The sequence below is a fragment of the Haemorhous mexicanus genome, chromosome 6 (genome assembly GCF_027477595.1).
Source record: "Haemorhous mexicanus isolate bHaeMex1 chromosome 6, bHaeMex1.pri, whole genome shotgun sequence".
Taxonomy (NCBI): domain Eukaryota; kingdom Metazoa; phylum Chordata; class Aves; order Passeriformes; family Fringillidae; genus Haemorhous; species Haemorhous mexicanus.
Window position 1 is genome coordinate 56,450,306 of NC_082346.1, and position 26,296 is coordinate 56,476,601.

A 26,296-nucleotide genomic window follows, 5' to 3' on the forward strand; every position below is an offset into this window, starting at 1 on the left:
TTTACTGCACACAGTGAAAGACTCACCCTTCCATAATCCACCGCAGTTTTAAGTTGCTCTTACTTCCTAGGGCACAGGAGGAAATACTTAGCTCCTTATGAGGGATTTACCTTTGCAGAGCTGTCAAACCCTGGAAATCTACAGAGCTACATGACAAACAGAACTGGCAGATCTGGAACTAGGTATACGAGCATGTGGGCAAAAAGGGAGTGAAGTGTATTACAGAAATGAGCATTTTCCCAGAACAAAGCAGAATGACAACTATACAATGAAAAGGGGTAGGTTGGAGTGCTCTCCAGCCACTGAATTCCAGACAGGGATTGGCACTCTGACAATTCTCGGCCTCTCCAAACCAGAGTGCTGCCACCCCTCTGGGCCATCCCTGCATTTCCTCCCCTGTGTGGCATTTACAGCAAAGGAATAACAGCTCTGGCTGAAGAACTCCAAACTGCCAGAGCAGAAGAGAAAGGAACAGCTTGCTTTGCCTGCTGAATCTACCAAAAGACTTCCTAATTCTCCAATGCTAACCTGGACATGAGCAGCAGAAGCCCAGACATGTTCCATCTTTGCCTTAAGCTGCATTCAAAATAACAAAGTTTGGGGGATGCTCTAAAAAGCCCAGTTGGCAACAAATCCTTAAGGGTTGCTGGTGAGAATATCCAAGACACACCTTGGGTACCTGTCCTTGGCACAACAGTAGTGATGAGGAAAACAGATGGAAGATTTCAGAGTTTATTATGTCAATCCTGCATCAGATAGGTCTTATATGAAAAGTATGTGGCCTCCTTTTGCTTTCTGAGGTCTATAGGAAGAAATGGAGCATCTGCTGAAGATCAGTTATTGAGATCTCTATAAATTTCTGAAATATTTTGACCCTATATATCAAATTCAAGGTTTTTAATAGATTTTTGACCATATTTTCCATAAAACCTGATCTTAGTGACACACATAAACAACTTGAAAATCCTTTGTCTAAACTCATGTGTAATGCTATAAAAAGACAAAAGAAAGTATCTGTTTTTATTTAAACTAAAATAGAGTTTGTGCTGATCTCGACATGGATGACATTATTTCCAGTTTAGTGGCTTTATCCACAGCTCAGCCTTGCATTTTTTTTAATTGGGTCAGAAACATGCCGATAGCAGAAATCCATTTTAAAGAATCCAATGACAATAGCACGTGCCTTTTTTTAGCTTAATGGAAATGAATGAGCTAATTAAACCCAGAAAAGATACCCAGAATATTGGGAATTAAAGAAAACCTACCTAGTGTGTACTATCTCATGATAATAAAATAATCCTGCAATTAACATCACAAACAGAATTGGGTAATTTTACCCCAAAATCCTATTATAAAATATTATTGCATCATGCAAATAAAGACACTAACAGTTTCTTACAATAAAGTTGCTTCAACTGCATCACAGTTTGCTGAAGAATGTCACATTATCTATAGTTGATAAAAATCTTAACCTTGCTCAATCTACACTGTCTTGTTAGTAATTCCTCCAGTTTGCTGGTGCTTGTGAGTCACTCCATAAGAACATGTTTAAAGTCTACTCAGTATAAGCTACAGACTCCAGATTTCCTGTTTTCCCATATTACTTTCTTAGTGAGGCTGCTATTTTAAGCAAAACAGCTATGAAAAGACAGAACTTAACAAAAATGAAAACAATGTTGGAATAGATTTTCAAAATTAGAAATGGATTTAAGCATATATTGAACATCTGCTACATCTGAAATAGACTGCTTATAAATTACTTCTAGGAAAGAAGCATCTGAAACTTGTTTATTTAAAGCACTTCTTTCTTCCTTGTCCTTGCAGCCACTTTTAAACAGCCACAGAAATCTTAAGTATGTTTATATTAATTTTAATCTTGGCTAAAATACCCAGTAGCTGATTTTTAATTAAACATCAACCTCATACTCCTAAAAAAAAGCATCTTAAAAGAGATTATGCATTCTTGTTGAAATATGAGTTGTGTACAAAATCTTAGACCTTTTTACAACACTGATGCTTTTACTCAGAGTGATTTTGAGTCATAGACAAGTTACAATACACACTGAAAATACACTGTCTAGATCCTTTAAAACTGGTCTTGGAATTATATTTTTCTGGGTCTTTTCTAAAAGCAACAGCTTATTCTGATAGGATTGCTAAGGATGCTTAAGATGCAGTTATTGTTAGTCTGAATAATATGTTTAGCACCAATTCTGTGTTTATTATTATTACCCTTAATTGTTTCAATACGAAGTTTTTCTGTGATGTAATACTGTTCATATGAGAATAGTATAATGAAAAATTTCTAAAACACAAAAGCACTGAAAATAAGTATCCTGAAAGATGTGTTGCAACCTTAGCGTACAACTTGTACTTCCCATTAAAGCAAACTGTTAAAAGCAAAAGTTGACCATGACATTTTGAATGACTGAGCTTTTGATAAAGTCTTAAAACATAAGAAAGATAGTAAATGCATGTAAGAAAATCTGATAAAGAATTTCAATTCAGAGATAAAGTCTTACAAAACCCAAGCTGGTCTGCATTCTGGCCATGTGACAACTAAACCCAAAATCATTCAAATTGAAGTGCAAAAGCTGCACAGCACTTAAATAACATGCCCACCAAAGTGCAAAACAAACAAATTTTGAAAAGTAATTCATTACCTGTTCACTATTTTCCCATCTAATTGCAAGAGAGCACATCTTTATTTCGCAGCACTGCCCATCAGCTGTAAACATTTCCGACGCTTCAACACGCTTCAGCTCCATCTTTCTGCTCTTTTCTGCCTACACTACTGGTTTAACAGTTTGTTGTGAGCAAGCCAAAACAATAACCCTGCACATCTTACGAGTTCCTGCATGGCTGTTTGGCTCAGTGCGATCAATAGTAGGTAGGATGCCTTTTAATCTTACTCCATATGGGATGCAGGTTTCCCCAAACTCTTTATCGATATGAAAAGCTGTCTCGCTGCATTCATCAGCAATCAGCTAACGGAAAAGGCTAGTGGATTTTGCCAGCAGTAAAAGACCTAATCACGGCAAGATCAAGCCAGCTGTCAACTATAATCAGCTTGATTCATTGCACTTTTCATATTCAATGGAAAATGTTGAGCAATATACAGTTCTTTCACAGTTATCAGGTTAAACTGAAAGTGTAAGACTATAGATAATTTAGCTTGAAAAACACATGGATTATTTGTTCCTTTGTATTTTTGTAGTATTACCAATGCTGGGCCAAACCTAAATACCAAAGAAATCAAAAAATCATTGCTTTTTGTATGCAATTTTACTGTTTAAAGTGACAGCAAACCATACCACCTGAAACTTAACAGTTTCTTTATTAACAGAGACTGCCTAAGATAAAAGGCAAACAGAGTCATAACAGATACCACAATCTTATGCAAATAACCTTTACAGTGTTTGCTATTTGCTTTTCCCTACATAATTCAGCTTTTTCTTAAATCTTGCATGCAACAAGATGAATATATGAGCCAGTAATAAAGCTAAAGCATGTGTGCAATAGCATAAATCAAGAATCTGCAAGCCAGAAAAGACTGGAACAAGCCAAAACCTAGACCTAAGGATTTTTAAATATTAAAAACTACAGAAAATATTGAACCCCATTAACAATTTCTTATGTACCTACAAATCAGGAAACCCCAAAACATTAAAAGCTGTAATTTACCTTGTCAAACTCACGAATGCCATGCAAGTTCACCCTCTCTTCCTTCTTTCAAGAAAGTAATTCAAGCATGATTCACTGCACTTACACAAGAGATCCAGTCAAATGGGTCTCCATAAGAACAGTGAAGAACTCTATGTCCAAGCACAATACAGTGACTATTCCAGCTGAATAAAGAACAGGCTTATTTTTAGCAAGCAAGTAAAGGTATGAGCTGTAGAGTATGATCATCCACTAGGAATATGAGAAGAAGAACAAGTTTAACTCCCTTGCTTCTAAATTAGCCAGAGGGACTTTCATTTTTCTCGGCTTTGATCCGAGGAAGACTGCAGGGGGAACAAACTTAGCAACCATTAGATCTGGAGGCAGCTGCAGAAACAACAGAGAAATAGAAAGGTTTGCTCGCCTGGGAAAAACATGCTGGTGGGAAATAGGTATGCCTGGTGTCCAGAGGCAAGATGGACAGGAAACTAAATGAGCAAGTCAGTGAACATGGAAAGGTGTGTCAGAGAAAGGAGGCCACAGCAGCACTGCATGAGAAACACCACAGAGACCATGGAAAGGATGAGAGAAAACACTGATCTGCAAATGACACAGCTACATAAAAGACAGAACTCTAAATTTGGACTGAAAATGAATAGCTGGCCTTGCATGGACCAGTAGAGCCTCCTGCTCTGAACTGGAAGCTGTTCAGAGTCAGAGCAGCAGTCCTAACTCTCAAACTTTCACATTCAAGCTCTCAGAGCCACGCAGTGAATTTCACAATCAGTGTCCTATAAAGATCTACAGAAAAAAAGGAAAAGACAAGTCCCAACTTCATTAAAATAACTTGATACTAAAATATTTGGTTTAACTAAAAATGATACTAATGTGACTGCAAAAGGATACAGCTGTGACAGAGAGTATTGAAGTGTACAGCACAGGTGTAAGGGCTGCACAGCAACACTTCAGAAAAATAACAACTCTTTAAGTAACATTTACTTTATGTGTGTAATGTTATAAATCAGCTGAAACACTCATTCTAAATTGTTCTAACTTTACTAAGAGCCAAGCAGCTCAAGGTCTCTATGTGCAGTGACAACTGGAAGCAATTCTTCTCATGCTTCATTTATTTAGAAATCCAGGGAAAAGAGTGAATTGTATGGCTCCATGTCCAAAAACACAAACATAGGAAAATAAATATCATAGTTAGAGATTAAACAAACATATAGACTTCTCCTCCTCCCCCTGCCATGGATATCTGCAGCTAAATATTGCTGTAAAACTGCAAAGCCATGAGTGAAGAAAAGCAGAGCTAGATCTGCAAAAACAGGAACTAGAGGTAGAGATTCAGTAAGTGGTGCAGTTTAGGTATTTTCTCCTCTGTAAAATGGGAACACATCCTTTGGTTGGCCTGAACTAGAAAAACACATATTCAGTTCCTGTAACTTGTTGAACAGAACTCTCTTTAATACCCAGAGAAGCAGCAGAACTACAAAATCTGTACACTGCAAATAGGTGTGTGTAAATGTCTGTATGATACAAGTCTGGATTCTGTGACTCTCATATCCACAGCCATCTAGATAGATATCTGGTATCTGGAGTGACAGAGATTAAAAATTACATAACTACATGGAGAAGACATGGAGGAAAACAGCCCATTCACAAAGGTTCCAAGTGGGTTCCAAGAATGCTCCCGGGTCGCAACCAGTCAAATAACCCTTAGACTCACCAAACCAAACTAAGTCAGATGTTAAAAGTGACTATTAGTCATAAACTAATCCTAACATAATTAAAATTGTAAGAGGAAAATAATCACAGAGTAAGTGGAATGAAACCTATGAAATTATTCTCACAAAATCTAAACATACAGTAACTTTGTCCATTATGGACTGCAATATATTTGAGATTGCACAGGACAAGTTAAAATGCTGCTTTTATTCCAAATCCAAGAAAGATGTGATTCAGCCCAAAAGGTTTAAAAAAGGCCTCAGAGGGAGGTATGAGGTCAAGAGCATTTGAATTCCCTACAGCTTCACAGAAATACTTTCTACAGGATCACACAATTATTAGTCTTTTAAAGATGCTCCCCTACATAACTATCCTTTACTGAGGCGTGAAAAGACTCAGATTTCTAGTCTGGCAAGAATTCAAAAGCTATTTGTATGCATTAAAATTAGCTTTAGACTTTAATTTTTTTTTCTGCTTCCTAATTAATTTTTTTTTTCCCCTTCAATCCTTTAGTTGGATTAGTTTCTCTATTTTTTTGAAGAGCAACATACTGCCAGCTGTCTGGAAAATGCTTCAGACAGACTTAAAGACCTCTATCACTTGGTGGAGAATCCAAACTCTATTAACTCTGAGCTAGGAACTGAACTAGGAATTCAATGGTGCAAAAGTTTGCTGTAAGGGCAGCAAGGCTTCCCTCTCTAACAGATAAACAATTTTCAGAATCAATACCTTATAAAAGGAAACATCTCTGACAGCAGGAGTAGTAGACAAGTTTTTGTCTCTTTAACAAAAGCAACAGAGAAATTTGCAGCAGAAAACTAGGAAAACTTGAATCTGATTCAACTACCCTTTCATTAGAAGGTCAAAAGGTTCCAGGAAGCTTACATGAATATTTCTTCAGGAAAAAATACTTTTCTGCACACTGTTAGAATTGTTTGTGCCTAAATTGTTTAAAATCATCTTTTAATGGAATTATTTGCTTTGACTTTGCTATGAGACACCTGAATCTAAATTTCGAGTGACATAGTTTTCTGTTCATTTAAAACAAATTTGATTAAAACCTGCCTTATGTGAATGGCAGCCCCTTCCAAGCACACTGTTAAATGTTATAAACAGAGTGCTTAATACTTACAAGCTTATATTAAATTGAATTTGCAGCTCAGCTTTGAAGAACAACTTCTATCCAGACTAAGCTCTTTATCCTTCAATAGTTCAAATGAGAAACTTCAAGCAAATACATATAATGTATTTCTCATCTGAGTTTATCACTTCTGTTAAAAATGTGACTTGTTTGCCTTTTTCCTCACAATTAGATTTGTTATATCTTGAGCAAGAATACTTGTAAATGGCCTCCCATAACACAATGTACATTAGATGTTTAATGCCTTTTTATCTGGTCACACTCATGTGGATGAAATGGTTAAAACTAATGAACAATTTATAATTCTATTCAGGGATTTTGGCACAACTTGTAAATCTATCTAATCTCTAAGCATAGAATGGAACAAGTCACACCACAGGCACTCAAAAGCAGTGCAGTTTTCCTGCTGTCATGATGGAGTGGAATACAGAGACTCCATCAGCAACCATACACTCTTTGAAATTAAATCAGTGCTACAAAAAACTGCCTTGTGTATACACGTATGTAGAAGTTTTAACCCATCTGTTAATGGAATTTCCCTAAGAATTCCCTCAGTATAAGAGTCTTCTGATACTACAACAGCTGGACTACCTGTGTAATTTTTGCTAAAAGCTTGATTGGAGACACTTTAAACAGAAATAGTGAGCATGAGTTCTGTTATCTAATCAGCACAAAACTTTTAACACTCAACAGTAGATTAACTACTGGTCACGCCTTCAATACTAAGAAAATTTGCAGGAGTGTGTCTCTGGTTTGGGATGATGGTAAAGTTTTCTTCCTCTACACAAATTTCCTTTATACTAATGTTAACACAAATTCTGTAGTGAGATAAAATGAGATTGCACTTTGTATTTCTTGGCAGAGGCTCCAGTCAACATCCATTAAGAAAAAGGCTTATTGATATCATTCTCTCTAAATCAGGGGAGCAATTTTAGAAACAGCAAAAATAAGTTTAAACAATTGGCACCAGAGACCACAAACTGAGATTTTATGCTCCCCAAGTAAATTATTACGTATAAAATAGTTTATATTTAAAATATATTATTATTTATATATAAGAAACTACAGCAAATGAGTATTTCTTCATATACAGACTGTTTTCATGACACTAATCTACTTTTATTCAGTCAAATACATTTGACTTCTGTCATGTTCCTGTACCGTATCCTTTTTTTCCCCCCTTGAACTACATCTGTTTTCCTGTTTTCTCATCTCCAAGAAATTTCTGGGCTATCTGATTATCTTTTCACCTGGACAACTGTCATTATCCAGTCAGAGCTCTTTCTGGGAGAGCAGCATCTGATCCACATCTCCTACTGAGGGCTGGCAGCTCAGCCGGGATGGGGCTCCCCAGTCCCTCTCCTGTCTGCCACTGACCCCCAGTGGCTTCACCTATATTTGCTCTGCCTCACTGTTCAGAGACTGCTGCTACTATGGAATGATGCTTGGGATCATGCTAGCACATCTGAAAGCAAACAAGACCCAGCATTTGGATGACCACTGTTTCACGGCCACTGATCACAGAAACAAAGAATGATTTAGGTAGAAAGGAGCCTCTGGAAGTCACCTGGTTCAATAAGCCCTGATCGGAGCAATTCAGACTGCTCAGGACTTTATTCAGCTAGATCAAAATTCCACAGACTCTGAACAGTCTGTTCCCATGTCTGTTACTCTCAATGATAAAACATTTTCCCCCTTATTTATTTAGAATTCCCCTTCTTACAACTTGGGTTCAGCTCCAATTGGCTCAGTTACACAAGCTAAAGAAAGGAAGCAGAGGAAGAGGCAGCTGTTCTCAGAGAAGAGAATCCCTCCTGAGACACTGTCCAATCTCCCTGGCAAAAGGAAATGTTTAGTTATGTAAGTCTGATCTTCACTCATCTGTACCTTTATGTACTGGCAGAAAGATCAGGTCCCGACTCCAGCATAAATCCACTTCTAAGACAGAAAGTCGTAAACAAAATGCAAACCCCAAAAGGTCACCTCTGGAATAAGAGCACTTGTCAGTTCACAAAACCTCACCAAGTTTTTCCTTTAGACTTTATTACACAGAATGCAAAGTTTCCAGATGAATACTTACAGGTAAGTATTCTTTTTACACAAATGCTTCACTGCTGGAAGAGACTTAGCCTATTCTATTTTTAACTTGAAAAAAATCTAATGAAATTTAAGCATTTACATAATGTGATTTTAAGTTAACAATTATTTAAGTAATTGCTGATCAAGCACATATAATTTAAAGAACAACAAAAAAATCTTAGTTCATATGACAAAATGCCAATTAATAGAATAATCTAAATTTAACTGGATAGATTGCCCATAATTATTTCCAAGATTATTGGTTCAATCAATGAAACTAACATTCATCTTAAAGTTTTCTATGCATATCACACTTACAGCTCTACCCAATATTAAGCAGGAAATCAAATATTTCATCCTTAAAGCAGGTACACGTAATAAAAATATACCTGAATGCAGAGTATTTGGTAAAATCTGAGCTGTCTTCAATGTTCCATTGGTTTGTGTTGATTTTAGGGCCAGTCTAACATTCAGCATTGCCAGCAACAATGAATAAGCCTAATGCATTACGTAAGTGTAAGCTGATTAAATCCTTGATCCTGAAGCCACCTCTTTTTCCCCCTCCCCCTCTGATTTAAAACTTAGCACAATTGAAAATCTTAGTTTTAAACACCTCCAAAACCTAATTTGTACCATTTTTAGCATAAAACCCACCACAATTTTACATTACTATAACACCCTCAGTTTTTAGTCTTCTATTTTCATAAACCTGATATTTAATACACTTTATTTCCTAAACCTGGTAAAAGTCATTTTTAAAGTGATCGGTTCCCCACGAAATTTTAATTTTGTGGCCAACTTTTGGTATTTAAAAAAAAAAAAAGAAAAATAAGTGTCCTGAATGGAATGAAGATAGAAGTGTTATTCAAGTTATCAAGTCTGAGCTTTACCCCTAAAACTCACAGCAAATTCAATTCAATACAGAGCCATGCTATCATAGAGCTTAGCCCTGGCAAGAAGTGAGACTGTAAGGCATCCTGCACATCCCAGTCCTAATTTCCAAATGTATTACATTCCAAATGTAGTATCTGAGCTACAACCCACACAGAGGAGTAAATCAGGGGAGGTCATGAAAGAGTTATGTTCCCCCAGCACTTTAGAGCACCATGATCTCACTACATTGTCAATATGACAATGGCAGCAGGATAAACGGATCCATGCAGCAGAGGGTATCAGACAGTGTTCTCTACAGAATAGGAACGCAGAAAGCAATACATGATTAACTGTTGTGAATAGGGAAAAAAATTCCTTCCCCTAGGTCCACAGGCCATACACAAAACAAGCTGCAAAGAGCCGCAAACTGACTGAACAACTCTGCTGCTACATGAGAGAGTGTGTGAATTTTAGATCGTAATTATCAGGCAATATACAAACACAGAACAGTTGAATTTGCGCAATTGTTTTTAAGATTCTCAGCTTGAAAAAAATGATTTGTTTGCTTTTAAGTATTATTTGCTTGAAGTATTATTTTATTCTGAGGAAGAACCATACGCACACTTGTAAAGTGACAGTGCTTCACTGAGACAATATAACTAAGAATTGCTGAGTTCAAATTGTTTATTGAAATTTTAAAATGTTTAAAAATGGCTAACTATAGCTGGAGTGTCTTGGTAAAGGCAGCAGAATGGTCCTGAACAAACAAGAACAGACTATGCTTTGCAGAATCTTCATTAGTATTGAAGATAAGACAGGAGAGAAGAAAGTAATGAGAATTTCAGCTCAGGAGTACAAGGCTTTTAAGCCATGTTAATTTTGAAAGAGATATACTATGTTTTATGTATAAAAGAGAAAATGTTCAAGCCAGGAATCACAGGTTGCCTATGGTATGTAATTTGTATTTTTAATTAGAAACCCAGTAATATATTAGTTAAAAAACCTCCATGTGTAGAAATTAATCAAGTGCATAAAGCCAGTATAAAATGATGGCTCTGAGGGATATGCAAGCTCTTCTACCAGCATCTGAAAACATCCCAATTCATAGATACATCCTCATGTTTCAACATATATCGGTATGGTATGAATTAGTACCAGTGAGATAAATGAAAGGAAAGATATGTGGACAGGCAATATAAGTGTGAAAGTATAATGTAGCTTGTTTTCACTTCACACACAATGAATACAACAGATTAGAACATGAATTAATAAGTCTCTGGAGCTTCTCATATCACGGAATTTCTTTCTAGACAGAAAATTCAGAGTAGTTGATAAAAAAGACACATTGTCCCATTCATTTTCTAACAAAATCAAAACAAAACCAAGATCAATATATTTTTCCCAATTTCCATCATAACACACCTTGAATAGTAATAATTTTTGAAACACAAAGTGTTTGAGTGGTGCTGATCCAAACCTTTAAGATTTATTACATACCCCATTCTCTGTTCGTTTCTCCACCGGTATATTTATACCATTTCTTTGATTTTGGGCTTGACGTCCACCTAAAAGTAAAGTGTCACTCTTAGTGCAAAGTTCAGTTTTCAACACAAATGCATTTTACTCTTGAGTCTGTTGTCATATGTTCTACAAATTCTGTTCAAGAATTTGTATCAAACTTTTACCTGTGAATTTTTATTCTGTTAGTTTCAACTCTTTCTTAGTAAAGTTACTTTTTGTAAAGAGTGAATCAGCAGAAATAAAGCCTTTACTTCACAAAATTCCTCAGTTAAAAGTACAGACATGCAGCTCTATTTTCCTGACTTCTCTTTAGGCAAAATGGCATGAAGGACAATTTTTTTTTTTTGCTCAAATTTTATATTTTGTGTCCAGAAGAAGTAGCTTCAACTGAACACACAAATTAAGATAGTAGAGGAAGTTTTTCTAATGTCTAACTTATAAACAACTTTAATCTAGAAATCTATCCATAGCTCAATGATGAATTAAAAAGCCTTCCAAGCATGGTTCAGGAGCAATGCTTTCCTCGTACATTGAAATTCTTTGGCTTTAACTGTATCTTAAATTTCTTAACATACTTTCTATTGGTATTGCCCAAAGGATAACAGACTACTTACAAAGTATCTAATTAATACAAAATTCCCTCCCATTATTTTTGGGTCTGCTATTTCTGTATTCAAAACAAGCAGGAACCACTTAAAAATAAGAGAAGAAGCCTCAGCTGAAACCAATAAGGACTCAGCAAAGACTTGAAATCCTGTTGTTAAAAGTAGTCAGATTACTTGAATGAGTCAGGATAATCTGGGCATGCAAACACACCTCACTGAGAGACATTTCTTGTCCTTCAGAGTCTGACAGCCATTAAGTCTACAATGCACAGTCTCAAAACTCTTCTCAAAGATTAAGTACAGTCTACACCAGTAAGTTCAGAAAGCTAAAACAATGGCATTTTTTTATTCCAGCCTTTTAAGAAACCCCACTTTACAGGGCACTGTTTCATATAAACACTTCTCTTATAGAACCAAGCAGACCAGCAATTTTTCAAGATGCAAATTTTCATGACTATTAAATATACCTACATGAAGTACTAAGAAAGCAAAGGCACCGAAACCTCTGCCAGTGATGTCTGTAAAATAGATCTGACTTTTTAAAGGAGGCAAAGGAGTTACTGAGTCTTTCTCTGTGCAACTGAGAGAAGAAAATGGAACCATTCTACCCTGTCAAAATGTAGGGACTTTCAATAAGAAAAAACTACATCAAGTCTCTAATATCCACCAACTTTTTTGGATCCAAATTAGGCAGAATACGAACATATCTTGCTATTAATCAACAGATTGGTAAAAATTATTCTAAAGAAGAGAATTGGTGCACAAGAACAAGAATAAAGGTGCCCCTGAAGAAGGTCAAAATGGCTTTGATACAAGGAAGTCGTATTACATATAACCACTGAGGTTCAGTGAACAAACTGAAAACCAAACTCACTTCAGAAATCTTTTAAAATCTCTTTCAGTCACACCACTACAGGATAAATGTACTTACTCTGTTCATTGCTTTCAGCTGGTGACTCTTCATGACGAAGAAAAAATTTCACCTCTTCCCTGCGGGGCCCCCACTTCTGCAGGTGGTCATACATCATGTGATCAAAGGGTATGGGGCGCTCTACAAGTACAAAACCAGAAAAACCTCATCACAACTCCTTAAAACCAAGCAGGGTTATACAGAACTCATTAATAGTCAGAATGTCCTTTTTGGCAGCAATTCAACCTATCTGATGTATTTTGTCTTACATGGAGTCTAAGAAACAGGCACCCACTGGATGTATGGTATTAAAAGCTTGCCTGCTTCTGTAACACAGCTCGATGCTCCACAGGACTACAGAACCAGCTTGCAAATCCATACCAGTGTTTAGGAACCCTAATTTAGGAACTAGCAACTTTGCTCCCCATCAACACCAAATGGGCCATTTGCTCTATTATTAAAATGATTCATTCAATTTGAACCTCTGGGTTTCCACACAGACAAAAACCCTTATCATTATATTGACATTTAATCTCCTAAGTACTTGAGCAGGTACTCCCACTCTAATACACTTTGCCAGACACTAACTTCCAGTATATGTGGAATTACTGGCAACTCTTTGAACAAATAAAGACTAAGTTCTATGCAACAGCCAGTCTCTTGGCTTCTCCCCAAGAAAACATTTGCATACAGTAATTATTTCTTCTAAATTGATCATGTATATTGTTACTAAGACATTGCACACTATATATTCAGTATTTCAAAATGAGAATACATTTAAGAAGACAAGTTTTTCACTGCTTCCATAATTACACTTGCATTTATTACCAGTTGTTTTTATTAAGATGATAAAATCCCCATTTTAAGATCTCATACTAGCTAAGGTACCAAAATCCATCTTCTAACCAGAATAAAATTTTAATGTTTTATATACTATACTTTGTTGTTGAAAGCAAAATACTTTTGGCCTCCAAAACCCAAGCCACACTATCTCCTACCGGGAAAAGTACCTCTAAGGTTGGCATCCATTTCATACTTCATTCATTTGACATGAGAAGACAAAATGATTCAAAGATAAATCTTGGGAAATGCCTGGGGAAACCAATTCACAAGGATACCTTTATGTAATGAAATTTACCTAAATTTATATACATCATGAACTACATAGATGTACATGTCTTGATACTCTTAGGATACTTCATTGTTAAAAACCAATATATTTTAATCAATTGTTTTACAATGCACTTAATACAATAAACTTTTGTCAAAATATGTCATGTCAAGTAGGTATGTGATTAACACAATTTAGCCACAGTTAGATCTAGCTGCTTTCAGTGGGGAAAGGTCATTCAAACCACACGTTAATCCTACTAATCAGGTGGCTGGAAATTTTTCTTTCTTAAAAAAAAAAACTGCCCCCCCAAAAAAACCCAACCCCCCCCAAAGCAACCCAACAACTACATTTAAAAAAATCTTTGATTTGCTTCACTTCTTCCTGTTCCTCCCTCAAGTGGTGTCGTGGAAACTTTGTCAATAATGTTTAAGCACACAAGAATAAGGTCAGTGGCTTATTACTGCTCAGTTCTTGAAAAGGAATTTTAAAAGCATGATTTTCAGGTTTTTCAACTCCTGTAAAGTAAAGTAACGTTTCAAGTGCTTTGAAGCATATCCACTAAAACTGCAGCATGAGTCTTCTAAAGATCACTGAATGTAAAAATATTTAAGTGGTTTAGTTCAGAGACTTTAGAACACAAGATATGAATCTTTAGGAATTTCTCCCAAACAGAAAAATTGCTAGACAAACCCAGCTGTAACAGGGCTGGACTAATTATGGAATGGTGAGGAGTAGCTGCAGCTTCACTCCTGGTTGAGCTGGTCTCCCAGTAAAAGTAAGGCCTGATCCCAGGAACTAGTCAAAATAAGAGGTGTAATTTACATAATGCACCTTCAATAATTAGGACTAATATATTTCAAACAGTGACAATGGAAAGAAATGGCCAAGATGTCTTCTACTAGCTTAGCAGTTCTTTCACAAAACCAGTTTGGTATGTTATCCTAAAGTAGATGGAAAACAGGTTAAAGTAGTAACAGCATCATCAACATCACTGAAACAATGAAAAGAAAGATGGAGCAATACTAATCATCCTGTGCAACCTGGCTACACTAAACAAATTCAGGAAACAAAGAAGAAGAAGAAATGGACATTAACACTTGACACAAGACATGGTAAGAATTGAAATGCCCATTCTTTCCTACAGTTTCAATCCTTTTAAACTATAAGAAGTGTGAGAAGAAAGCTATTTGTAGTATAATAGTACAAGATATATTTTGTGAAGATCCCTGTTCTTTAAGAACCAAAATCAAATAAAATCAAAACAAAGAGAAACACTACAGTTAAATTTTTCCTGGTTGTTATAGCTTCAGACATATTCATCAGTAACTGGTTTCTGAAAACTATTTCAAACTTTATTAGAGTTTTAAAAAAAAATTTAAATAGAAGAGAGCACTCTGAGAGTGTGAAGAAAAAATTAAATAGGAAAATTAGTGTAGAGTAGTAACAAAAGGGCTGGATTCCTATACTTTAGCAACACATTAAAAATGGTCTAGAGAACATTTGTTTTCATGAATAACAAAGCAGAAAAGCATTATAAATATCCATACTTAAATATCCATCCATCCTTAAAAATATCCATCCATACTTATCAATATCCATCCATACTTAACCGAAAAAACTGCTTCGATTTTAAGTTGGATCAAGATTCTAAAATACTTTTGAGAAATGAGCTATACTCTTTTTCTTTTAAGCAAAAGTTTTGAGGATGAGCTAGTTTTAAGTATTCCAAAACACAATACCCTGTAAATCTGAAACACAGATACTGCACCGATGTTTCAGAAAAGAGCTGCAAAATTCTTCTAGTGGAGCAACAAATCCACTACTTAAAAATAAGTTTCAGTCTTCAAAATCTGTTTTTATCCTGATTTCAAGAATCCTGCTATGTGAAATAAACATGTTTATGCCTTCTCCACGTGAAACCAGAATAAAAAACATTGATTTTCTCCACAGGGATGTCTGCTGTGATATCTGGAATGAGGTTTTTCCCTGCTCAGGTTTGCAGAAGTATACTCAGAGTAAGAAACTATTTCTTTCACACTCTCTTGCCTCCTACTGTACCACCACACTGAGGAATGTTATGACTGGTTGCTGAAGGGCATTCCAGGTGTAAATGAACTGAAAAATTCAGTACTGGGTGGATTTAAAGTTGTAATCAATTCTCTCTTAAAACATACTACAAGTTCCTGGCATCACACCTGTCTTTGACCCACCTTACAGACTGCTATTTGCAGTAACAGGGGAATGAGGAAGAACATTCTGGTTTTGTCTCCTGTTACAGCATGAGAAATTCTCGCAAAAAGAATAAGCTCCAAACTGACAAAGCCTGATATATCAGGCAAAAACCCTATTGACTTTTTCAACTACTACTCATCTCAAGAAACTGGAAAGGAGAGGGAACAGAAAATGAAATACCAAAATCAAATGTGAATAATGAAATGCTTAGGCCATGCAGCTCTGAGAAAAATCAGTTTCTTGACTCTAATGCAAACAACACCTAAACTATTCTACAACTCCTTCAAAGCCCTCAACCATTTCTTTGTCACACAAAAGCAAAGAAATGAAAGCTGCAGTAATAAATAAACCAGTATGTTTTCCAACAGCTAAACTATTGTAGTCTCTCTGCACTGTAGAAATCTTACATAATTTTTGGATTTAGTAACATTTTTTTGGAAGAAAATTGGTCTCTCATCTTCTAAAAATAAAATCAAGTGTTTATCATCTACTTGTACATATACATTCAAAACAGGAATACTATTGAAACAGACAGTATTTTGCTAGAGCAATACAGTTTAGAAAGGCTTTTGGGCATGCAAACTTTATTTGTACCTCATGATAAGATTACAGTCCACAAGCCCGAATGCTTTGAATTTGAATGGACTGAATAGAATGCATTATTCAGCTAGGCTACCTAAAAGAAGCTGTGGCTACCTGTAGAGCAGAGGAGTTTAACATGTTCACAAGAAGCCAGGCAGACTCTCTCTTATGGAGGAAGTTGTAATTTGTCATTTGTGCCACAGGGACAGACTGCCAGGAAAACAGACCACTTACAGTGTGTGACTAAATCTAACGTGGTTTTTCAGCCCATGATTTCTGTATTAACTTCTGTTTTGAATTTTACTTTCCAAAATGTCCTCTGAAAGAACACTTGCAGATCTCTTGAGGATAAGGGTGAGGGATCAGAGACAGTGTAATAAAAGAGATAAAATATGCTTTTCCACTGGTACAACATGCAGCAGTTTTACTGCAAATTGCCTCACACTTCCCACTCAGAACCATAGTTTAAAGTTGGTTGTTGTAACTGTCGCATTTAACTGTTCAGACTCTTGTTTTCTAAATCAGATCTCCGCTCCAGGCAAAATTCTTTTAAAAAAAATCAGTGGAAAGAGTTCAATTTAGCTCTCAGAAGAAGCATAAGGAAAAATTATCATATATATGCCCAGGTTGTTCCACTGAGAAATCCACGCACCCTAGACTTTGGGTCAAGAAGCTGAGGTCACAGATTTTCTAACAGCATCCTACATTTAAGAACAATGAAATAAACATTTGTGCTGAAAGTCCCATCAGAGAGCCTTAAAACTAATGTGCAGGATATCATTTTTGCTGACACTAAAGGTCAAAGACCCAGAAACATAAGTGAGTGTTTTATTTTTTCTTTCATTCTCTTCAGTATTTTCTGTTCTACACTTTCAGTGGAATAGATCTATACAGTTACGACCTTGGGAATTTAGCAAGTAAATCTACCTTTGTGAAAGCACCTTCATGTGAGTTTTACCAGAAGCTCAGAGCTAACAACAGGCAGAAGCTCTGGGCAAGCCCCTCTGCTCCTTCACCTAAGTGTCTGTATGTAGATCTGCACTTCAGAAAACTGGGTGAGATTAAGAGAAATTTAACAGAATTAACAGAAAACAACCAGCTAAAATCAGACCTCTCCTTATTCTATTCACAGTAATATCCAGATTTCCATTGACTTTAATAGGATCAAAGAAAGATAATTCTCAAGGCAGATACAAAATTTAGTCTTAGTCCCTCCATTGCAACTTCATGGATAAACTCTATTTCCCACTTTATAGAAGCTTGTAGCTTTCAATATCAAACATTTTTGAGAATTAAAGTATGAGAAAATATTTCATTTATGGATCTAAATCTTAAAAGTTATCATAGAAAACCTGTGCTTGTAAGGTCCAAGTTTTGCAAGGTTTAAGTGTTCCAGGAAGATGGTGCGGATCACTTTTCCAGTTTCCAGTCACCCTTTAAAGCTAGCTGACAACATTCTTTTCTACATTTTAAAAGAAGTACATCTTCAAAGTATTTTAAAAGCAAAAGAATAAATAATAACACATATGACACTTTCACTGACAAGGGATTGGAAAATATTAGGAATATCTGAGTGTAGTTGAAGTCTACAGATCCATTTTAGAAATCTGTGATGCACTTGGTATCATAGACTCCATAACCTAAATTTCCAATTTGAAGAAGTTTTAACCATTCTTCAAATTCTATCCTTAAAGACAAGTTTTCTTACTGAGTGTGTCCTGAATTTGTATCCCTAGAATTGCAGGCATACAATTCTTAACCTTTCCCCTGTTCACTCTTGCCTAAACTCTGAGTTTCCACTCAGGTAGGAAATTACTTCTTCTGGTACCTTCTCCTTTTACAAAGTCTTAGAACAGTTTAGAAAAAGATGAGGCATAGTTTTCCTAAGAGGAAAATATTAAGGACTGCCAAAAGTTCCAGAGGCATCTGAATAATGCTTGCTGTGTCTGTCTGGCAAAACATGCCCCAATCAAAATAAAACAGCTCTACACAAAATTTAAGAATTCTATGTCAATTATGACCTCATCAGCCTTTATACAGAACAAATTACATTAAATAGGGGTCACTTTAATAACTAAGAGATAAGAATGGGGGATTTGAACTAGATGATCTGTAAGGTCCCTCCCAATCCCAGCCCTTCCATGGTCCTATTCCGTGATTCTATGTACATGTCTGTTATCCCATTGACTAATTCTACTTCCATCCATACGTTGATAAATGATAACCTGGAGGTTTGTACAACATGCAACTACAAGAATCTATTTAAAAACAGAATCTACTGTGCATGGATTTTGACACATTCCTGAAAAGAATTGCCTGCCTCATGATTCTGTGAAATAATAATTGCAACACAAATAGGATATGGACACTACTACCTGCTCCAAGAGAGGCTGGCAAATCTTTGAGAGGAAATGCTCATGAATAGGTGAGAGATACTAAGTCCCATTCTGCCATAACACTGTCTGCAGAGCATCTGCTATTCATGATAGAGAAGGAAAAAATAATCTATATCCTTTCTTAAATTTCAGCTAGTGTTCACATACTAGCAGTCAGGAAATAGTACAGGAAAGAATGCAGGTGGTGATCTGCACCCACTGACTGACAAAATATCATCACGAGATTCCCTACTGTCATTTAAATTGCCTACATCCTATGAAAAATGAAAAACAAACACAGAACACTAACAGGCCTTACACATGCATTTTATCAAATGCCTCATGCTGAGGAAGAAAACAGAGAAGAATCAAGAATTACATAAATCTCTACAGCTATTTGAATTACCATCCTTTGCGTCAAAATCTACTAGACTAGAAGAAAAGAGTACAATATGTAATTGAAATAATTAGTATTGAGAAGTCACTCTTTTTTTTATAATTGATGCACATATTAAACTCCAGTTCCAGTGAACATTTCACTTACCATTTCCACGCCATACTTCAGCCAGATGGCAGCTTCCTTCTCCAGGCTCTTTGCAGAACTCCACTACATCGCGACAGGTTGTTTCTGGTGTAATTGGAACTTCTGTCAGAATCTGTTCATTGTTGCTCAGAAACACAGTTAATATCATCTGAAAGAAATAAAAAGAAGCAGAATATTAAAAAAAAAAAAAAAGAGAGAGACATAAATAAGATTATGGGTAAATTTTTTTCCCCCTCTGTAAATGAAAATGCATGCTTAGGATTGGTTACCACATTCCAAAGTTGTTTTCAGTATCCTGTAACTTTGACAAAGATTTAGTCCTTTGTGTTCATTTTTTGGACAGTACATTGAATTGACAATTTTTTAAATAAAAACTTGAGTTGAAATGCTTTAGTTCTGTCTGAAAATAAGGTTGGGAGGAAATGAACACGTTTCAGCTGTGTTAGATACTTGAAATCATAGCATTTAAATGTTGAAAATAAATTCACACTTTGGCAAAGTAACCAGAAGCTTCAGGATGTACTCAAAGACAAGTATTCCTAAAATGCACTAAATACTCTGAAAGACACCTTACCCTAAGCTCCTGCTTAAAATTAAATGAATAATTGTATACATTCTCTCTGTACCTTAATTCCCATCTGTAGTGACAACACTGTTCTGTAAACAGTGGATGGAAAAGAGAGAAGAACATCATGTTTTGGAAGGCAAAAAATACCATAACAGTAAGTGTCCCTAAAGAACATGATAAAGTTAGTAATTCTACCTGCAAGGAAAGTTCTGTCAGATCTTTCCCATAAATAAAATGTGGCATCACACATTGAACCTAATAACAGCTCTTCACTAAATGAGCACTCTCCAGGTAAATAAAAGTTGTGTTCCAATTTGCATAAGCAACTCCTAAAAACATTCATAATACTTTTATCTGTGGGACACATACATCAGCCAGACTGGAGACTGACATTAATAACAGCTAGATACTGAGTAAGAGCAGTCTGTCTACTTTAGAAATAGACACAGGACAAATTCCAAGAAAGCCCAGGCTTCAAGCTCTCAGTCTCGTCAGTCCTCCAGGCTATTTCAGTCCAGGTTTCTACTCTCCCTCAGCCTGCCAAGTTTACATGCTGTGTCCTGAAGTTTTCAAGTACCTACACTTCAACACAAGAAGCAGTCAACCAAAACCAAAAATATACCAGAATTCACGCCCGAGTTTTTCCAACAGCAGCGTAAAGGAAGCCATGGTAAAAGCTGTAATACAAGCTGGAGGAAGCTACAAGATGCAGCCAACAGATAATAATGAATGTGCCTGTAACCACCTACTGTAAAAAGCTCAAAACTTTATTGTTCCCCCAGCAGGAGATTCAGACAGTCTCAATATTCAGTGACTCTGCTCATATAACAACAAGTGACTGATGTTGAATCTATTAGTGGAATTTGACCTCGTATTTAAGACGAAAGAGTCACACACATGAACATAAACCAAGAGGCTTAGAAGAAACCTTAAGAGGTCATCTAATGCAGTCTCTTGGCCTCAGGCAGGATAAACTATACCTGCATTATTCTGCAGAGATGCTTGTCTAACCTGTTCTGAAAAGCCTTTCATGATGGAAATTCCACCACTTCCCCAAGCCATCCACTCCAGAAATCCAGGATTCCTGTTGCAAGAGGAAGTTTTTTAAAGCCTAGTTAAAGTTTTCCTTACCACCATTTAAACCCCATAGTTCTTTTAGCCACAGGGGAAATAGAAAACACATTTTTTTCCTCCTTTTCCCTCTACAGTTAAATTTAAAGAACATGTAATATGTAAGTAAATTAAATAACACCAGTTTAGCAAAGTTATTAGTGCCAGTATTCCAGTTCCTTTATAGCACTTGATAGCAGTTTCAGACCAGGTGACCCTGGCTTTACTGCCTCAAAATCATGTGTGGAAGACCTGTTTTCTTGGGATGAGAATGTCTTAACATCATGTGATGTTACATGGTTTCCAGGTTTTGATTTCCTTATTGCTGTAAAAGTAACACTAGCCCAGAAAACTTGTTTTTATGTCTTCAAGATTATATACCTGCTTCTGCAGACAAACTGAAAGAGAAAGAAAAGACTTGTAGATGTGAGTTATCCTATTTATCTCAGTCACTTCTCCATAAATTCCAATCTCAAGCACTACATGAACTCACAGTCCCCTTGGCAATACCAGGACTAAGTTTGCTGTACCTCAATCACACCACTTGACTCCCTCAGATCAGAGGGCATCAGTATTGTCCTCTGCAAAGCTGGGTGGCACAGTTTCAGCCCAGGGAAAGGTATCTCACTAATGAGGAAGCAAGGTGCTGCAGCCAACAACTGGTGTAACACTCCTCAAAGAAACTTGATTAAGTAAGGATTTGTTTTCAACAGGTTGAGTAATACTAAAGGAACTGAAACATTGCGCTGCAAAACAAATATCCTGAAACATACACAGAAAGACTTGAAATATTGAACATTATTACAATGTTAATTATATATATATTGCAATATTAACTACAATTTCCAGTCAACGTCCTACTTGTCCCTGTTTGTGGTGGGAATGGGTAAGAATCAGAGGTATACATAGTGATAAAAATACAAATAAGCATTGATGGAGTCTGGAAATATGCTGCTGAGGAATGCAAGTGAAATATACGTGAAATACCCAAGTATACCTACTGAAGTAAACCAGTTACACAAAAAAAAAGCATTCTTCACCAAAGATTAGGACACAAAAGAACTGATAAAATCTTTGATTTCTCATTTTAAATTGATTTCTAAATAGGAGCAGTTGAATAAAACCTATCTTGTAAAATTGTGACCATAACCATTGTAGCATTTCTTTGATCATCTCTCAATTCACAGTTTTTAATATGTGAACACAATGTCACACAACAGGATCAACCTAACACTCACAGGCAAATCACCTCAGGGATTCTAAATCATGTCTTTTTTCCAGAATAAACATCAAGCTCCAAACTTTACACTTCCTTCTCACCACACACATGGGTACTACCTGTAACTCACCTCTATGGCTCCTGCTACCAAACCAATGGTTTGAATCCAACTTTCACAAATGCTCATTGATTTTTCTCTCAGTTTTTTTGGTTTTTTAACCTTCATGCAAACTCTAGTGTATCCCATCATATTTCAGGTCTTTTTCACACCAAATAAGCTACAGCAAACCTCCCAAGCTGGCTTCCAAACTACTGTTTCACTTCCCAGCTGACAGATGACCCCCTCCTAGGACTTGGAATCAGTACTGCCCCCGAATCATCTCTGTCCAACAGGTCCCTGTCTAATACTTGCACACATTTCTCTTAGTATGGTCTCTTCCCTTCATCCATTCCCTCTTCAAACCATACTTCATGTATTATTTAAAAGACACATTTCATCATTCCTGCAGTTTCTCAAGGAGACAGAAACAGGGATAAACCTACAAGAACATTTTCCTTGCTTATTATCTCACCTCTTTCTACAGCTGAATAATGTTACCTACAAAAATTTCAATAGGCATCACTCACACAGATGACAGTTTTATCTGTCTATACCTGATCTCCTGCTAAGGAACCTGAAATGTTGGCAATCTTCAATTGACTCTTATGAATGCCTAGCTGTCAACTCAAGTTCTACAAGGCTGTAACAGTTCTTAGCCACGTTTCTCCACTGATCCCCTAGATTTCATTCATCAGATCACACAGGTACCTAATCACTCTGAGCTGCAGGATAGACATCTTTGACACAAACCGTTTTCTCAGTGTTCTGTCTCAGATCTATCTCTACTCTTCCTGTACCATATGTAAAACAGAGAAAGGTGCTTTTTCCATAAAGTGGTCCAGCTAATGTTCTCAGTTTGCAAACTTGCAAAAAACATTTTTCCAACTTTTTGCTGGTATGTCTTTTTCACTCATGACAACTGTCACAACAAAAGTCATCCTTCATGCCTATAGCCTTTACCCAGCTGCATTTCTGTGTCAATCCTGATAAGCACAATTTATTTGTTTTCACTTTCAATCTTCTGTCATATCACTTTTCACTCTCTATCAAGAAATTTATGTCAAATTGGCCCTTTACACCTGTTTCTACTCTCCATGTGCCTAACAGTAACAGGTGGTTTTATGGTTTCTTCAGTGTTGTCCACCATGCTTTATATGCATCTGTAAAGCAACCTCATTATCTTTCTTGGAGATCCTCCTTTGCTGTTCTGGCTAAAATAGCACATCAGACACAAGCCTAAGACACTAATATGCTGAACAGTGCTGCCAACGAAGCGATAAATATTGTTTTGTCTCCTTAGACTTCTGTAACCTTTCTTCATCCCTAACCAAGATTCCAAGAGCTGTGCTAAAGAGATACATTCAACTTGTCTAGAAGAGCACAGATCCCACAAGTCACAACTAAATGCCTTACACACAACTATACAGAAACAAATCGTCTTTCAAATGGGTCTGATGGCCTTTCTTCTAAATGAGCTTGGTCTGGCTGTCCTAGAATTCACCTTGACCTCATTACTTGTGTTTTGCTATTTAAGTTACACTCCCCTAGTACAGCATGCAATTACTTATGACTGCAATAAAACTAGACTGCCACCCCAAAGACAGCTTGATGTAGCATGTTGATTCTTAGTTAAGGTATGGTCTAGAAAGCCAACAAAGCCTTTGCTTCACCATTTTTCTAAAATCTTACTGAAAAAACCCAATCTTTTTTTCATCTTCAGCTAGTGAATTAAAAAAGTATACAGTCATGTAAACCCTCTATTTTTTACAAAAACAATTTTTGTAGTTCTTGGAGACAAGAACTACATCTCTCTAAACTATTACCTCATGCTACCAAGACCCAAAACACTGCAGCTTGAGAAGAAAAATTGTACAGCCATACCTCCATTTCCTTGTGCCCAAGCCAATTTATTAAGTCAGGTAGCTGATAATATTTATTGTAAAAATAACGAAGTCCATATAAGTAGGTATTTCCTGATATCCTACTCACACCAAATTGAGGTATTTAAGCTATCAGAAAGGAACCAGACAAGTATTATTTCAGAACATGCTGAAACATTAAAATTGAAAACAAGTTTAATATTATTTTCTTAGAGTAAAATTGATGTATTCGACTACAAAAAAAGGAAGTGAGTTCTGTGTCTGACGACGGCAAACTCTTCAGCTGGCTTTTTATTTTCCATATAACCTAAGCCCATGGTTCCAAACAAAAGCAGTTCCTGGCAAAAACTGATCTCAAGATCATTACTTTTCCTGCATGTAATTTTATGTCCATAATTTAAAAAAGAAAGACGCATACAGGAAAGTTTAGAAGCAAGATCACTTCAGCAAAAACCAAAGATCAAGAAAAAACACTCCTACATCCCAAGAAAATGAAAACCATGAATTTTTCTCTTTGTGCTATTACTCTTATGACTCAAATTTAGAATGCCTACATGACACTAGAGTGGCTAACAGAGAATTTTTTGAAAAACTGTTGTCAATTTAAGAATTATCCAACATATGACTGCAATTTAAAAGCATATTGGATATTTAACATGGCTAAAGTCACATACTACTGTTTAGTCATATTAGACTCTCCATTTGTCTTTTTTTTGATCTTTAAACCAGTCTAGAACTTTCACTGTGTAAATGAACAAGAAAAACCAAACAAAAACCCCTTCTCTTCTAGCAGATCACTGAACAGACATTTCAAATACAAGGCTGACACACAATGAACTTAAAGTACAAAACAATTTCTGACAGAAATGCCAACTTCAATCCTTCTGTTTCACAGGAACTGGAAGGCATTATCTTCTCACCATGCATTTTCCCTTAACAAAGAGTTCCAAAACATTCATTCATGATCTTGCAGTGTTTTGCCATTTCAGAGCTTTTAGCAGTGCCTACAACTCTGAGATGAGAACAATCAGTGAAGACAAGATTTGTTCCAAGTTAATTTCTCTAGAATAGCAGAGACCTCAGCATGTCCCAAGAATTTTAACAACTTTTGTCCTTGATTTTGCTAACTCAGGAGTCCAGGAGTTTGCTACTACAATAGAGTTTTAAGTGGAAATTCCAAACCCGTATCTTACTGAAATGTCCCATCAATCAAATAAGAACTTTGAGCAAGACTAAGAATTTCAGCTACTAGAAAAATAACGGAATGAGAGGCAAGCAAAATGTGAATACTTACAAAAATCATCCCTTATTTGATGAGATATATTAATATGCACAACTTTGCATGTAGAATGGTCAGAAAAAAGTTACAAGTTATCAATTTTCTCATGCAAGTGTGCTTGCCAGGGATTCATGCTATTATACGAAACTTCCATCAGCTATGGTTTTAGAAGTTGTAGTTGTACATTTCAAGCATTAAAGCAGAGTTTTCATTTTTGTTGCAATAGGAACACAGCCCTTTTTATGATTACAGACTTAATTAGGTAAAACTTTAAGCAATTACATTAAGAAAACTCACAGAGTATGAAATTATAACCACAGAGCTGCTTGAATTAAAGCCATCTAAAGATCCTTTATTGACTCAAGTCACGAGTATTTCTTTATATTACTGGGATTTCAGAAGAAACAAATCCCAAATAAACCTCTGATGTTATTATGTGGAAACCCCAGAGAAAAGTAATAAGATCAAACAATTTAACTTCTCTGTATTAATATGAAACATTTCAAATCCATCTAATCAACAAGTTATTCACCAGCATGCTTTTTCCAATAATTATTTATCTTCAGAATGAAGCTGTTATGTTTAAAAATAAGTCTGCTGAAGAATTTTTGCAGTATGCTTGTGAGCCTTAATTCAAATTAAAGCATCAGGACATACAACAAATTTATTATCAATTATTGTGGTTTTCCCCAGAAGATTTCTTCAACATCATCTTGTATCTGTTCTCCATATATGGGATGAGAAATTACTGAGATCAATTTCCATATTTCTAA

General features: G+C 36.1%; 1 protein-coding gene across 4 annotated transcripts in view; it reads right to left on the reverse strand.

Moving 5' to 3' along the window:
- PPP1R13B (protein phosphatase 1 regulatory subunit 13B) overlaps nt 1-26,296 on the reverse strand; it is a 69,641-nt gene that overhangs the window by 24,731 nt on the left and 18,614 nt on the right. For 3 of the 4 annotated variants that reach the window (XM_059850419.1, XM_059850418.1, XM_059850417.1), the window contains exons 2-4: nt 19,368-19,515; nt 12,542-12,661; nt 10,982-11,049 (exon numbers count right to left, since the gene is read on the reverse strand). In XM_059850419.1, coding sequence (XP_059706402.1) covers nt 10,982-11,049; nt 12,542-12,661; nt 19,368-19,515 — 336 coding nt within the window. Of the gene's footprint in view, nt 1-3,684; nt 3,816-10,981; nt 11,050-12,541; nt 12,662-19,367; nt 19,516-26,296 lie in introns of those variants that run through there. The other variant, XM_059850421.1, reaches the window with a different exon arrangement.